The 15,327-nt window shown below is 38.8% G+C and overlaps 1 protein-coding gene across 1 annotated transcript in view; it reads left to right on the top strand.

The window, feature by feature from the left end:
* Positions 1 to 15,327, top strand: part of LOC150080015 (uncharacterized) — a 244,699-nt gene that overhangs the window by 51,125 nt on the left and 178,247 nt on the right. Inside the window, exon 3 of the mRNA XM_090383382.1 lies at positions 13,247 to 13,430. Coding sequence (XP_090239508.1) covers positions 13,247 to 13,430 — 184 coding nt within the window. The remainder of the gene's footprint in view (positions 1 to 13,246; positions 13,431 to 15,327) is intronic.

The raw sequence follows: 15,327 nt of genomic DNA on the forward strand, positions 1-15,327 counted from the left end.
ATCCAGCTCAGGAGCCTGGGTGTGCCAAGCCCATACTCACCAGTTGTGAGCCCCTGGGGATACCTTTACTGAGGAGCGATGATGGCAGAAGCTGAAGAGGAAGAAAGGAATTATATATTGTTTAGAAGGGGAGTTGCCTTCCATTAAAACATCAGGTACTGTAACTCCAATTCTGTTGATCGTTGTCTTTTTTGTCCCTTTCCTGGCGATTCACTAGCACTCAATTTAGCAAAGAACTTGTCCAATGTTGTCTGTTTCTGTCTGTTTTTTAAAAATTTTCCAAAAGTAGCCAATCACATTATCATTGAATGAATTTATATTTTGATTAACTACGGCAATGTTCGGGTGCCACTTCTCGACCATACTCTGCATTTTGGCCCAATTGGACAGCATTTCCGTAATGTCAATAGTTGGGATGCTGCCTTTATTGACCCTTCCTCCTCTGATGAAATTTCCTCCACTTCTTCAGCTTCCTGTTCTTTATGAAGGTCCAACAGTTCTTTGGTGAGCTCCCTTCTATGGTTCTCCACCAATTCCTCTACATCCTCACTATCAACCTCCAATCCCATGGACCTGCCCAGAGACACAGTTTCATCAACAACAGGCTCTAACCCAAAACCTTCAAAGTCTCTTTCTGACACACACTCTGGACACAATTTCCTCCAGGCAGAGTTCATTGTCCTGGAAGATACTTCCCCCCCCCATGTCTTATCAATTATCCTCAAACAATGGAGGATATTGAAGTGATTTTTCCAAAATTCTCTCAATGTAAGTTCTGTCTCCGGTGTCACTTCAAAACATCTTTGAAACAGGGCTTTTGTATAAAGTTTTTTAAAACAGGCAATGACCTGCTGATCCATGGGTTGGATTAGAGGAGTTGTCTTTGGTGGTTGATATTTAATGCGAATAAAGCTGTATTTCCCTGCCAAATTGTCTTCCAAGCCACGGGGATGAGCAGTAGCATTGTCCAAAACAAAGAGGACCTTTACAGGTAAATTATAACTTTCTAGATAAGCTTTCAAACTTGGGGCAAACACTTTGTGAATCCACTCCAGGAAAAACTGTCGTTACCCAAGCCTTACTGTTAGCCTTCCACATCACATAGAGTTTACTTTTTATGATATTGTTCTTCTTAAAAACTCTCGGATTTTCTGAATGATGAACGAGCAATGGTTTAATTTTGCAGTCATCACTAGCATTACCACACAGCAAGAGCGTTAATCTGTCTTTCAGTGGTATTTTTTCCAGGCAATGCTTTCTCCTGTTTTGTGATGTAGTTTATTCTAGTCATTTTTTCCAGAATAGGCCTATCTCATCACAATTAAAAATTTGAGGGATAAATTCCTCAGTGCTACATAGTTTTTGAAATCTTCAACAAACTTTTTAGCATCTTCTGCATTCGAGCTTGAAGCCTCTCCATGCAGACATTCATTCGTAGTCTCTTTCTGACACACACTCTGGACACAATTTCCTCCAGGCAGAGTTCATTGTCCTGGAAGATACTTCCCCCCCCCATGTCTTATCAATTATCCTCAAACAATGGAGGATATTGAAGTGATTTTTCCAAAATTCTCTCAATGTAAGTTCTGTCTCCGGTGTCACTTCAAAACATCTTTGAAAAAAAAATCCTAAAAACCAAATAACAACAAATTTCTTTTTCACTGATGATAGATTCTGAAATACTATCATCAGCCATTTGCTTTTCATTAATCCTTACTAATAAAAGATTTTCCATGTCTTCATACATTTGTGATCTTTTAGCAGCAAGAATTTTTACACCTTTTGCCACATCAGCTACTTTAATTGCTTCTATATTTTTTATTATGCTGCTTACCGTAGTTCTCAGCATGTTCTCATCAGACTACACTATGAATGTCTGTTAGCCTTTTAAATTTTTTGAACCAGCCCCTACTTGCCATGAAATTGCCACTGATTCCTGGGTCCTTTTGCTGCAGGTCATCATATAACTGCCTTGCTTTTTTGCTGGCGCCTCCATAGCCAGGTGGGCAGAAGCGGCAGTGCGTAGCACACACTTCTTGATTAGACCAGGGTTTGAGTCCATCACCACCAAATGCGGAGGGTGCGGAAAGGTCAGGGAATGACCATCGCATATCCCCGGAGAAATATGCCCTTAGTTGCTAATGCTCCTAAAAACCAGCCGACCGGGCTAGCCGAGTGGGTAAAGTACCTGCCCGGCAACCCAAAGGTCACGGGTTCGATTCCCGCCTCGGGCTTGGATCAAAGTACTGCAAAAACTTTGGGAGGTGCAATATGGTCACAGAAGCCGATGCGCCAACAACTACCAAATCAAAAAAAAAAAAAAAAAATCCTAAAAACCAAATAACAACAAATTTCTTTTTTACTGATGATAGATTCTGAAATACTATCATCAGCCATTTGCTTTTCATTAATCCTTACTAATAAAAGATTTTCCATGTCTTCATACATTTGTGATCTTTTAGCAGCAAGAATTTTTACACCTTTTGCCACATCAGCTACTTTAATTGCTTCTATATTTTTTATTATGCTGCTTACCGTAGTTCTCAGCATGTTAAATTCTAACGCTAAGTTGGAAACACGTGTTCCACTTTCAAACTTAGCAATGATTTCTTTTTTCAACTCAATTGTGGTTCTCACAGCTTTCCTTTTTGGTTGTTTTTCTTCACTACACTTTTTTGGCGCCATGGTCACTTCTTTTTACAAAGATAACTGCAAAAAATTACAAAATTAAAAAAAAATTCAAAGAGAAAATAACAGGTGATGCGCACTGGACGATTGCATGAGGCAGACTGCTGGGCTATCGCACAGGGCTGGCTGACTTCGTGGAAGATTGCACGAGGCTAGGTTGACCATGTGGTGGGTGACTTTTTGTGACGAATATTGCATTTCTGGACGAATATCGGAGCATTTTTTGCCAAAAAAATATGATGAATATTGGATTTGATGAATATAGAGGTTCCACTGTATTTGCCATTGGCTTCTTTGACACATTTTCCTTCTCTACCACGACCCTCATTAGTTCATCTGACATCCATTTCTGTCTACATCTTGAACAGTATTTCTTAGTTGGTATGAAAAGCATAGTAGCTTCCAAGATTAATTCCTTGAACACTTCCCATTTTGCATTTTCCTGTTTTTAACATCAGCTGATCCTACTGTATAGAATTTAAAAACTGTCTGCGACCACTGTATTCACCTTTACGAAAACAAAAATCCATCCCTCCTTTACCCTTGATGGTAGTTACATCTTTAAGTAAATCCAACATCAGTACATTGTGATCACTGCCTCCTTTATCTGCAAATTCTTAATGCCTGAATAATCACTGGTGATAATCAGATCAAGAGTATTACTCCCTCTAGTTGCCCCTCGAACATGTTGCTGTAGAACATGTTGCTAAATCTTAGCATTAGCATTAGTAGAGGCAATAAAAAAAAAAAAAAAACCACTTCCACTTCACCCCTCTGTTCATTTGAAATACCTGTCCAGCTGAGCCTTAAACTTATTTAGGCTATCAACTTCCACGACAAGGGATGGAAGTCTGTTCCACCAACCAACCACCCGCTGGCTAAAGGCAAATTTCCGCACGTCTATCCTACATCTGTCTTTCCTCAATTTGAATTTATGCCCTCTCAGGTGATTATTCTGAGCAAGAGGAAGAATCCCATCGGCATTGAGCATGCTCAGACCATTCAAAGACTTATACACCTCTATCAGATCACCTCGCTGGTGCCTAGTCTCCAGACTGTAATTTGCAAAACTTAAGCCTTTCTTCGGAAGATCACCCGTTTGTTCCATTCACTAATCTTGTTGCCCTTCTCTGTACTCGTTCCAGCAGCTCCACATCCTTCTTGAAATGAGGCCCCCAGACCTGTATACAGTACTCTAGGTGTGGCCTGACCATTGCCTTATACAAGGGAATAATCACCTCCTTATCCCTGCTAGAAAAATTCCTATATATCATTGACAATACACCATGAGCTACTCTTGCAGTCCATCTGCACTGCTCAGAGAACTTCATATCTGCCTGCACAACCACCCCGAGGTCCCTTTCATTCTCTACCACTGTCAGTGTAGTACCACAGAGTTGATACGTTGCTCTGGGGTTGCTGTTTCCCATGTGTAGTACTTTACATTTGTCAATGTTAAATTTCATTTGCCACCTCTCAGCCCATCTACTCAACCTTTCCAGATCCTGTTGCAGCAGCATAGTGTCAGTAGTGTCCTTGACAACCCTGCCAACCTTTGTATCTTCTGCAAACTTGGACATTAAGCTTGATATACCATCATCAATATCATTTATAAATACAGAAAACAATAATGGACCCAACAATGAGCCCCGAGGGACTCCGCTAATAACATTAGTCCACGACGAGCAGTGTCTATTGATTACCACTCTCTGTCTTTTCCCCTTCAACCACCCCTTTATCCATAGCAGCAATTTGCCTCCAATGTCACACTGCTCCAATTTGTGCAGCAGTCTTCCATGTGCAACAGTATCAAAAGCTTTTCTAAGATCCAAGTATATAATATCAAAGTTATTCCCTGCATCCAGTTCTTTTGTGACTGCATCATAGTATCCAATCAAATTGGTCAGGCAAGACTTCCCCTTAACAAAACCATGCTGTGTCCGAGCTATAACTGAAGTCTTGTCTAAATGATCCTGCAGTGCTTCTTTAACCAGTGCCTCCATTAATTTTCCTGGAACAGAAGTTAAACTCACAGGTCTATAATTACTTCTGTCAGCCTTTGATCCTCCTTTGTGAATTGGGGTCACATTTGCACATCTCCAGTCTATGGGTACCTCCTCAATTTTGAAGTCCAAGGAAGCTCTCATAATTATGGCTAAGGGTTTGCTTACTTCCTCTGCTGCCTCCTTTAATATAACTGGATAGATCCCATCCACCCTGGGTGCCTTTCTTGTGTTTATCTTCAACAATTTCTCCTCCACTTTACTCTCAGTTATTACAAGATCCTCTAGCTTACTGCTAGAGTTGAATACACCTCTGGCATTCCCCTCGCTGAATAACTCCTCATGTGTGAATGTTGATGCAAAATATTCATTTAGTTTGTTAGCTACCTGAGCAGGATCATCAACAGTTGACCCATCGATATCAAGTGGACCAATCTGATTCATCCCTTTCCTTCTAGAGTTTACATAAGTAAAGAACTCTTTGCTGTTTTTCTTTGCATCCCTTGCCAAGGATTTCTCGTAATCTGCCTTCGCCTGCCTAACCTCCTTTGTAACTTGGTTGCATATCAACTTGTATCTATCATAGGCTTCTGTGTCGTGTTAATTTGTATGTATCCCATGCATTTTTCTTCTCTGCCATATGCCTCATTAGTTCATCTGACATCCATTTAGGCCTAAACCTTGAACAATATTTCTTAGTTGGTATGTAAAGCCTAGTAGCTTCCAAGATAAGTTCTTTGAATGCTTCCCATTTTGCATTTGCTGTTGGTAACATCATCAGTTGGTTCCACTGTATAGAATTTAAATACTGTCTCAGTCCATCGTAGTCGCCTTTATGAAAGCAGTAACCCTTTCCTTTACCCCTAATGGTAGTTACCTCTTTGAGTAAATCCCACTTCAGCACACGGTGATCACTTCCTCCTAGTGGTTCATTTATCTGCAGATTGTTAATGCATGAAGAATCACTGCTGATGATCAAATCAAAAGTATTCCTCCCTCTAGTTGCCTCCCGAACATGCTGATGTAGAAAACAATCATCCAATAAATCCACAAAAGCCTTGCTAGTGTGTGAGTGACCAGGCCCCAAATTCCAGTCAATATCTGGGAAATTAAAATCTCCCATTATAAGACACTCTGATTTACTGGCCCACTCTATTTCCCTGTACAGTTTCTTATTATACTCATCAGAGTCATTAGGCCTATAGCAAACTCCTGCTCTCAATTTTGATCTCCCAATGCTTATGTCACACCAAACTGACTCGACACTGCACTGTCCAGCGATGTTGACTGGCTTCACTTCCTTGGATTTTATGTGTTTCTTAACTAATAGCATAACCTCTCCTCCTTGTCTATCCTTTCTGTAGACGTTGTACTCCCCAAATTCCAGTTCTGCATTCCTTATATCTGTGTGACATCACGTCTCTGATATCCCAACAATATCTGCCTTTGATATTTTGAGCAATACTCAAATTCATCAAATTTATTTACTAAACTCCTAGCATTGGTGTACACGCAAGTATACATGCACCTATTTCTATTCTTAGCTACCCATGTGTTTATTTGTACAGCAATGGCTCCCAGCAGTCTCTGAAATACCATGCATCTTGTTTTTCAGGCTTCTGCTCATTCCAATAGAAGCAGTGCAGGAATCTCTTTCACCTCTGCCAGTGGTTACTGTTAATCTATTAGTCTTTGTCTCCCCCCAAGCTAGCAGTTTTCCGACCCACCTAATACTGCCTCGATAGCATCAGCAAATATTCTTGCACCCTTTCTATTTAAGTGTATCCCATCCCTGTAGAAGCAATCTCTCCTGTTAACAAGTACAGTCCAGGCTGAAAAAAATTCTACCCCTTGAGCCTTGCACAATTTTTCCAGGGCCAAATTGATCGACAAGGCTCTCATCATATACTCCCTCCTATTGTGTCTGGGCAGAATTGCAGACACTTTCAAATTCAACCCTATTTCACGGCTTTTTTTCAACAGTGACCTGTACTTGTTAAGTAATTCTGCCGGTCTCCTACTCTTGATATCATTAGTGCCAACGTGTACAACTATATCACCTTTTGTGCCCTTAAAAGATGATATCCGCTCTACAACATCATCAACCTTTGCCCCTGGCAGGCATACCCTGGTCCTGTTCCACCTATCCCTTTTTATGAAGCAGGTTCCCCGTTTCCCTGACAATAGAGTCACCAACAACTACTAGTTCCTTTGGGACCAGCGCATTCTGCCTTGGGGGTTGCCGCTGTGTTGCATGATGACCAAGTGTCATTGCGGTACAAGTAAACACATGGGTTCTGTTAGGGTAGCTAAGAATAGAAACAGTTGCATGTATACCTGCGTGTACACCAATGCTAGGAGTTTGGTAAATAAATTTGATGAATTTGAGGTATTGCTCAAAACATCAAAGGCCGATATTGTTGGGATATCAGAGACGTGGTGTCACACAGATATAAGGAATGCGGAACTGGAATTTGGGGAATACAATGTGTATAGAAAGGATATACAGGACAGGAGGGGAGGAGGGGTTATGCTATTAGTTAAGAAACACATAAAGTCCAAGGAAGTGAAGCCTGTCGACATCGATGGACAGGGCAGTGTTGAGTCAGTTTGGTGTGACATAAGCATAGGGAAATCAAAATTGAGAGTAGGAGTTGCTATAGGCCTAATGACTCTGATGAGTATAATAAGATATTGTACTGGGAAACAGAGTGGGCCAGTAAATCAGGGAGTCTTATAATGGGGGAATTTTAATTTCCCAGATATTGACTGGAATTTGTGGTTTGGTCACTCGCACACTAGCAAAGCTTTTGTGGATTTATTGGATGATTGTTTTCTACATCAGCATGTTCGTGAGGCAACAAGAGGGAGCAATACTCTTGATCTGATTATCAGTAGTGATTCTTCATGCATTAAGAATCTGCAGATAAATGAACCACTAGGTGGCTGTGATCACAGTGTGTTGAAGTGGGATTTACTCAGGGAGGTAACTACCATCAGAGGTAAAGGGAAGGGTTTTTGTTTTCGTAAAGGCGACTATGATGGTCTAATACTGTCTCAGACCATCATAGTCGCGTTTTCGTAAAGGCGACTATGATGGTCTGAGACAGTATTTAAATTCTATACAGTGGGGCCAACTGATGATGTTACCAACAGCAAACTCAAAATGGGAAGCATTCAAGGAACTAATCTTGGAGGCTACCAGGCTTTACATACCAACTAAGAAATATTGTTCAAGGTTTAGGCCTAAATGGTTGTCAGACGAACTAATGAGACATGTGGCAGAGAAGAAAAATGCATGGGATATATACAAATTAATGCGTGACATGGAAGCCTATGATAGATATAAGTTGGTCTGTAACCTAGTCACAAAGGAGATCAGGCAGGCAAAGGCAGACTACGAAAAATCCTTGGCAAAGGATGCAAAGAAAAACAGAAAAGAGTTCTTTACCTATTTAAACTCAAGAAGGAAAGGGATGAATCAGATTGGTCCACTGGATATTGATGGTTCAACAGTTGAGGATCCTGCTCAGGTGGCTAACAATCTAAACGAGTATTTTGCATCTACATTCACGCATGAGGAGTTATTCAGGAAGGAGAATGATGTAGGTAAAGTAAACATTGGTAGTGAGTTGGATGATTTTGTAATAACTGAGAGGAAAGTGGAGGAGAGATTGTTGAGGATAAACATAAAGGCACCTGGGGTGGATGGGATCTATCCAGTTATATTAAAGGAGGCAGCAAAGGAAGTAAGCAAACCCCTAGCCATACTTATGAGAGCTTCTTTGGACTCAGGGGAGGTACCTATAGACTGGAGATATGCAAATGTAACCCCAATTCACAAAGGAGGATCAAAGGCTGACACAAGTAATTATAGACCTGTCAGTTTAACTTCTGTTCCAGGTAAATTAATGGAGACACTGGTTAAAGAAGCACTGCAGGATCATCTAGACAAGAATTCAGTTATAGCTCAGACGCAGCATGGTTTTGTTAAGGGCAGGTCTTGCCTGACCAATTTGATTGGATACTATGATATAGTCACAAAAGAACTGGATGCAGGGAATAACTTTGATATTATATATTTGGATCTTAGAAAGGCTTTTGATACTGTTGCACATGGAAGGCTGCTGCACAAATTGGAGAAGTGTGGCATTGGAGGCAAATTGCTGCTATGGATAAGGGGATGGTTGAGTGGCAGAAGACAGAGAGTGGTAATCAATGGACACTGCTCAACGTGGACTAATGTTATTAGTGGAGTTCCTCAGGGTTCAGTGTTGTCCGTTGTTGTTTTCGGTGTTTATGAATGATATTGATGATGGGATATCAAGTTTAATGTCCAAGTTTGCAGATGATACAAAGGTTGGCAGGGTTGTTAAGGACACTACTGACGCTATGATGCTGCAACAGGATCTGGAAAGGTTGAACAGATGGGCTGAGAGGTGGCAAATGAAGTTTAACATTGACAAATGTAAAGTACTACATATGGGAAACAGTAACTCCAGAGCAACGTATCAACTCTGCGGTACTACACTAAAAGTGGTGGAGAATGAAAAGGACCTGGGGGTAATTGTGCAGGCAGATATGCAGTTCTCTGAGCAGTGCAGACGAGCTGCAAGAGTAGCTCATGGTGTCTTGTCAATGATATACAGGAATTTTTCTAGCAGGGATAAGGAGGTGATTATTCCCTTGTATAAGGCAATGGTTAGGCCACATCCTGAGTACTGTATACAGGTCTGGAGGCCTCATTTCAAGAAGGATGTAGAGCTGCTGGAACGGGATGTAGAGCTGCTGGAAGATTAGTGAATGGAACAAAGGGTTGCTCTTACGAAGAAAGGCTTAAGTTTTGCAAATTACAGAGTCTGGAGACTAGGCACCGGCGAGGTGATCTGATAGAGGTGTATAAGGCTTTGAATGGTTTGAGCATGCTCAATGCCAATGGGATTCTTCATCTTGCTCAGAATAATCACCTCAGAGGGCATAAATTCAAATTGAGGAAGGACGGATGTCGGATAGATGTGCGGAAATTTGCCTTTGGCCAGCGGGTGGTTGGTTGGTGGAACCGACTTCCATCACTTGTTGAAGTTCATAGCCTAAACAAATTTAAGGCTTAACTGGACAGGTATTTCGAACGAACGGAGGGGTGAAATGGGAGTGGTGTTTTTTTTTTTTTTTTTTTTTTTTGGCTGAAGCTGAATAAGCTTGCTTTCTTGCATCATATGCCTCTACTAATGCTAAGTGCAAGCTCTCGCATTGATGTGGGCAGCTGAGAGCTTGATGGGCCCCTCAATTTAGTTCCTTCGAGGGCATCCACCCTGTCCTTTAAGCTCTCATATAGGCCCATAAGAACCGCTGAGTTGTTGCCTGATTTCTCTACACTCCTTGCATCGCGCACACACAAAGACATCCCCCATGGCAATATCATGTTCCGTACCTGAATGCTCCACAAACATCATGCAAGCTGTGCATTTTAAAAGGCTGTGATTCAGAAGGCAACTGCCCCCCTTAGTTCTCCTCTGAGCCACAGCACTTCCATTAGCTTGAGCCTTTTGTTTTGTTGCTCTGGTCTGAGTCATGATTTCTATTAATTTAAATAAAATTTCAATTTCAGTTTATAACCCTAAACTTATCTCCCAACACAGTTATAACGGGATATATATTTTTCAGTGTCAAGTATTAATTATCTACAAGTTCCCCTTATATAACTTCCGTAGTTATGTATTAATTAATTATGTTACGTTTGTAATCTAAGTCGTTATATGTATTTAGTTAAAAGTAAAATTTAAATGCCAACGAAGTTCAACAAGTTTAATAGATTTTACCGATCACTGACAATATTAAAACCTATACTATACTAACGCTATCTAGGTTCGATATATAACTATCGTAAGACAAAGGCGGGAAGTTACGAACGGTAAATCTATGGACACTTAAGTATTAATTAACTTTCAAATCTCGCTGTCTCAATTCAGAATAAACTAACGATCCTTACTAGGTCTCTAAGCTACTTACAGAAAATAATTTGATGTAAAAAATATTCAATAAGCGGCTAAATATGGCTAAAAAACTTCTCGTTCAGCGGAGTTGCAACTTGTAACACGTGGATACCCTTACCGATACTTTTATGCAATTGCAAGGTCAAATAAAGAATAAATACACCAAATTAATCAGAAAATCCCAAAATAATGCTATACTACTAAATTTAAATCAAAAGATTTAGAAAAACAATAATTTCAAATCAATAAATAAGAAAAATCCACTTAGCGGCTTTGAACACGTCTGGCCCCTACTAGCCTCGTCAGCAGACATCTTGCTAGTGTGCTGGTGACCAACCCATAATTTCCAGTCATCTGGAAACTTAACATTCCCCATTACAAGACATTCTGATTTACTGGCCCACTCTATTTCTCTGCACAATTATTTGTTGTATTCATCAGCGTCATTAAGCCTATAACACACTGCTACTCTAATTTTCCCTTTCCCAGTGGTTATGTCACACCAAACTGACTCAACATTGCACTGTCCATCAACTGGATGCACTTCCTTAGATTTTGTGTTTCTTAAATAATATCATAACCACTCCTCCCTTCCTACTGTGTCTATCCTTTCTGTACACATTGTACTCCCAAATTCCAATTCTGCACTGCTTATACCTGTCTGACAGCATGTCTCTGATATTCCTACAATATCTGCCTTTCATGTCTTGATCAGCAGTTCAAATTCATCAAATTTATTTTTATACTTCTAGCATGGTGTACATGGTGTACCCTAACATAGTCCATGTATTTACTTGTTCCATGATGACTCCCAGCAGCTCATAAAATCCGCAGAAACTTGCTCTCTAGAAATTTGTGCTCTGCCTGCAGCCACTGTTAATCTTTTAGTCAGTGAATCCCCCCCCCCCCCAAGGCTAGCAGTTATATTCTTGCACCATTTCTATTTAAGTGTATCCCATTCCTGTAGAAGCAGTCTCTCCTGTTAGCAAGCACAGACCATGCTGAAAAAAATTCTACCCCATGAGCCTTGCACAATCTCTCAAGGGCCGAATTGATTGACAAGGCTCTCATCATATTCTCTCTCTTATTGTGTCTGTGCAGAATTTTGCAGACAGTTTCAAATTTAACTCTAATTCGTGACTTTTTTTTTAGCATTAACTTGTTAAGTAAATCTCCAGATCTCTTACTCTTAAGGTCATTCGTGCCAACATGTACAACAATATCACCTTTTATGCCCTTAAAAGATGATATCTGTTCATCAACATCTGTGAAGCTCCCCCCCCCCAGGCTAGCAGTTTTCCGACCCATCTAACACTGCCTCGATAGCATCAGAAAATATTCTTGTACCCTTTATGTTCAAGTGTATTCCATCCCTGTAGAAAGAATCTTTCCTGTTAACAAGCACAGACCATACTGAGAAAAATTCTACCTCATGAGCTGTGCAATATCTCTCTTGGGCCGAACTGATTGACAAGGCTCTCATCATGTACTCCCTCTTATTGTGTCTGGGCAGAATTGCAGACACTTTCAAATTTAACCCAAACTCGCAACTTTTTTTTGAACATTGGCCTATACCTTTTAAGTAAATCTACAGTATTTTAATATCCTAGAATAATAAATTTTAGTATTCTTTTCAAATATTGTGTTTTATTTCGATCTTTACCTTTTTTTTTTTTTTTTTTTTATCTGGTGCAACATAAGCCCCAGGCTTCCTTGCACCTTATGGCTAATAATTATAATAATAACTGTTTTGTTAATGAGGAGTTTTGTCATAAGCAAATAAAGGAATACATTTTCATTAAACCTAATGTGTGTTCTCATTAAAAATATGAATTTAAAATTTTGGTGGGGATGAGGGTGTTTCTGTCAAATTCTGGCAGTGCACCGTTGTCATATGCTGAGCATTAATTTGGTCAGCTCAAACTGTTGATGCACACTTGCTTTCATAAACTAGTTGGTTGCCAATGCCAAAGAATGCAGAGGTTTAATTTTCACAAGTGAAAGCAAATGGTGAAAAGCACCATTGTAAATGAATCCATTGGCAGTTATAAAGAAACCATTACCTTTGTTTTCATAATTGCTGCCCTCTGCTAATCTTAATGCATGACTTCTTCCAATGGTAAAAAAATTATGCCGTACCCAAAGAAGGGAGTAAAAGTTTGATCACGAACAAACATGCATTTCTGGTATTATTTAAAAAAAATATATTGAATATATGTGTTCAATATAAAAAAAATATATTGTTCACAGTTGTATTCATAATAACTTGAAAATATAGGGTATACTTCAAAATGTGAATATATTTGAATTATTCCTTGTCGATAAAAGTTTTTAAAAACATAGCACTTAAGGGATGATGTGTTTGGTAGCGCTAATAACATTCCATGCCTGCTGCAGAGTTAATGGTTACAATAAGAGTTCAGTAGTTTTCAAATTGTGTATTTTTCCATATCTGTTAATATTTAGTTATAGCAAATCTGAAGTTAATTACAACTGAATTACAGCTTTTGAATATTTCTGTATAGTTCAGTTAACTTTTTTTTTTTTTTTTTATTTGTGAAGGTATATGATGTGTTAGATATAAATGATGAGAAACCATCTGCCCTGCAGATAAGATATGCAGGATGTAAAGGAATGTTAGTAATTGATCCTACACTGGAAGGAAAACAAATTATTTTTAGGAAGAGTATGAAAAAGTACGATTCCACTCACACATCACTAGAGATTCTAAAAACAAGTGAACCCCGTAAGTTTCATCTTTATTTTTCAAATGATTGTTAGAGGTATTATCACTTTTTATGATAGCCGCTTTAGACTAATGCATTGTATCTGAATTCATCATTCTGTTGGCTGGCTTGTGATTTGAATTGTTAGATCCAAAAATTTCTGGAGATCTCTGGTCAGTAAAAGTTTGATGTGCAATAAGAAGTAATAGCCATGTGAAGTAATAGCCATGTTATTCATCTTTAATACAGCTGTAGACCATCTGCAATTGAATGGCAATATGGTTAGTATATATGAGGTGTTATAGATTAAATGACAACTGGGTACACTGTTATATCATGTGAATGTATTTTAAAATGTATTGATTAAAGTGTTATTTTATGTATTGAATGAATTTTAAAATTCATTGATTAAAGTGTTACCATATCAGTCTACACTTAAGTATTGGCAATGTGTTTCAAGGTTTTACTGAAGCCAGTCTTCACACCTGGGGGGGGGGACGTAAGAGAAAATTACATAAAATTTTATCTAGTATTACAAATGTTTTTACACTGATATTGTAATAACAGCAAAGATTGAAAAATTAGGGAAGTAATTAAATTAAAATTAATAACAAATTAGTAAAAGTTTTAGGCAGGCTACAGTATATTATTACTAATAAAGGAAAAGAAAAAACTTTCTTTTATGTCACCTTTATCTTGACTAGTTTGCCAATCTGGGTCAAATTTGGAAGGAAATTCTGCTCAAACATATATAAACAACTCGCACCATAAACTTTGAAAAATTTAACCTTTAGAGGATGAAATGCTTGCCTCAGTATGGCTGCTTGCATTGAAACTGTCTAACAGGTTAAGAAGGTGCCACCTGTTATATAGGGACAGTTCTGGGTGTGGAGTGACTGAATAATGGTGGGAATCTGTCAGATCTTTGTTTTTGAGAACAAGATTAGGTGTATTAAGTGAAAAGCTCTGGAGTCTCCAGAGTACGTTGTTTGCAGGGTATGGTCCTAGGGAAAAGGATTAGATATACTGTAGTTACTATAGAAATTCCAGGAAATCATAAAACCAAGAAGTAGAATTTGATCATGTGGGAAAGAAACTATGGAGTTTTTTCAGAAACTAAGGAAATTGAAGGTTAACGATAGAATATACCTAATAAAGGAGCAATAAATGATACGGCATTAGACTAGTGGGGGAATAGTCTACTAGTCTATTAATGGAATAAGAGAAACTAACCAAGATAGGATGGTTTAAACACAAGAAGTACAGAATCTCATTAATGTAAATTCATTTTATACAAAATTTATGGAGTTTTTTCAGAAACTAAGGAAATTGAAGGTTAACGATAGAATATACCTAATAAAGGAGCAATAAATGATACGGCATTAGACTAGTGGGGGAATAGTCTACGAGTCTATTAATGGAATAAGAGAAACTAACCAAGATAGGATGGTTTAAACACAAGAAGTACAGAATCTCATTAATGTAAATTCATTTTATACAAAATTTTTGTTTAAACTTTGTATAAGCCTAACCTTTTGCAGGGGAACATATCGTTCCCTGCAAAAGTATAGGCTTTTCTATGTAAACATATTCATTTATTACAAAGTCTGTTTTTACCCAACAAGAAATAATGTTTGTTTTGTATGTTCAATACATAGCTCAGTACAGTTGTCTATTATTGCCCTACTACTAACATGCATGTGTGACCACCTACCTGGTTTTGCATTTCCTGAAAGATGGCACAGACTTATTAAATTTACTTTTGCATCAACAAAGCCAGTTTATGGTAACTACAATATTACACTCTGAAAAACATGTTGTAGGCAGTGGCGGATTTTCACACAGGCGCACAAGGCACGCGCCTGGGGCCTCTTAAATAGAGGGGACCTCAAATCTCAGGTCACAAAAAAAAAAAAA

This window comes from Mastigoproctus giganteus, chromosome 10 (assembly GCF_048544385.1).
Source record: "Mastigoproctus giganteus isolate SK-2022 chromosome 10, ASM4854438v1, whole genome shotgun sequence".
NCBI lineage: Eukaryota > Metazoa > Arthropoda > Arachnida > Uropygi > Thelyphonidae > Mastigoproctus > Mastigoproctus giganteus.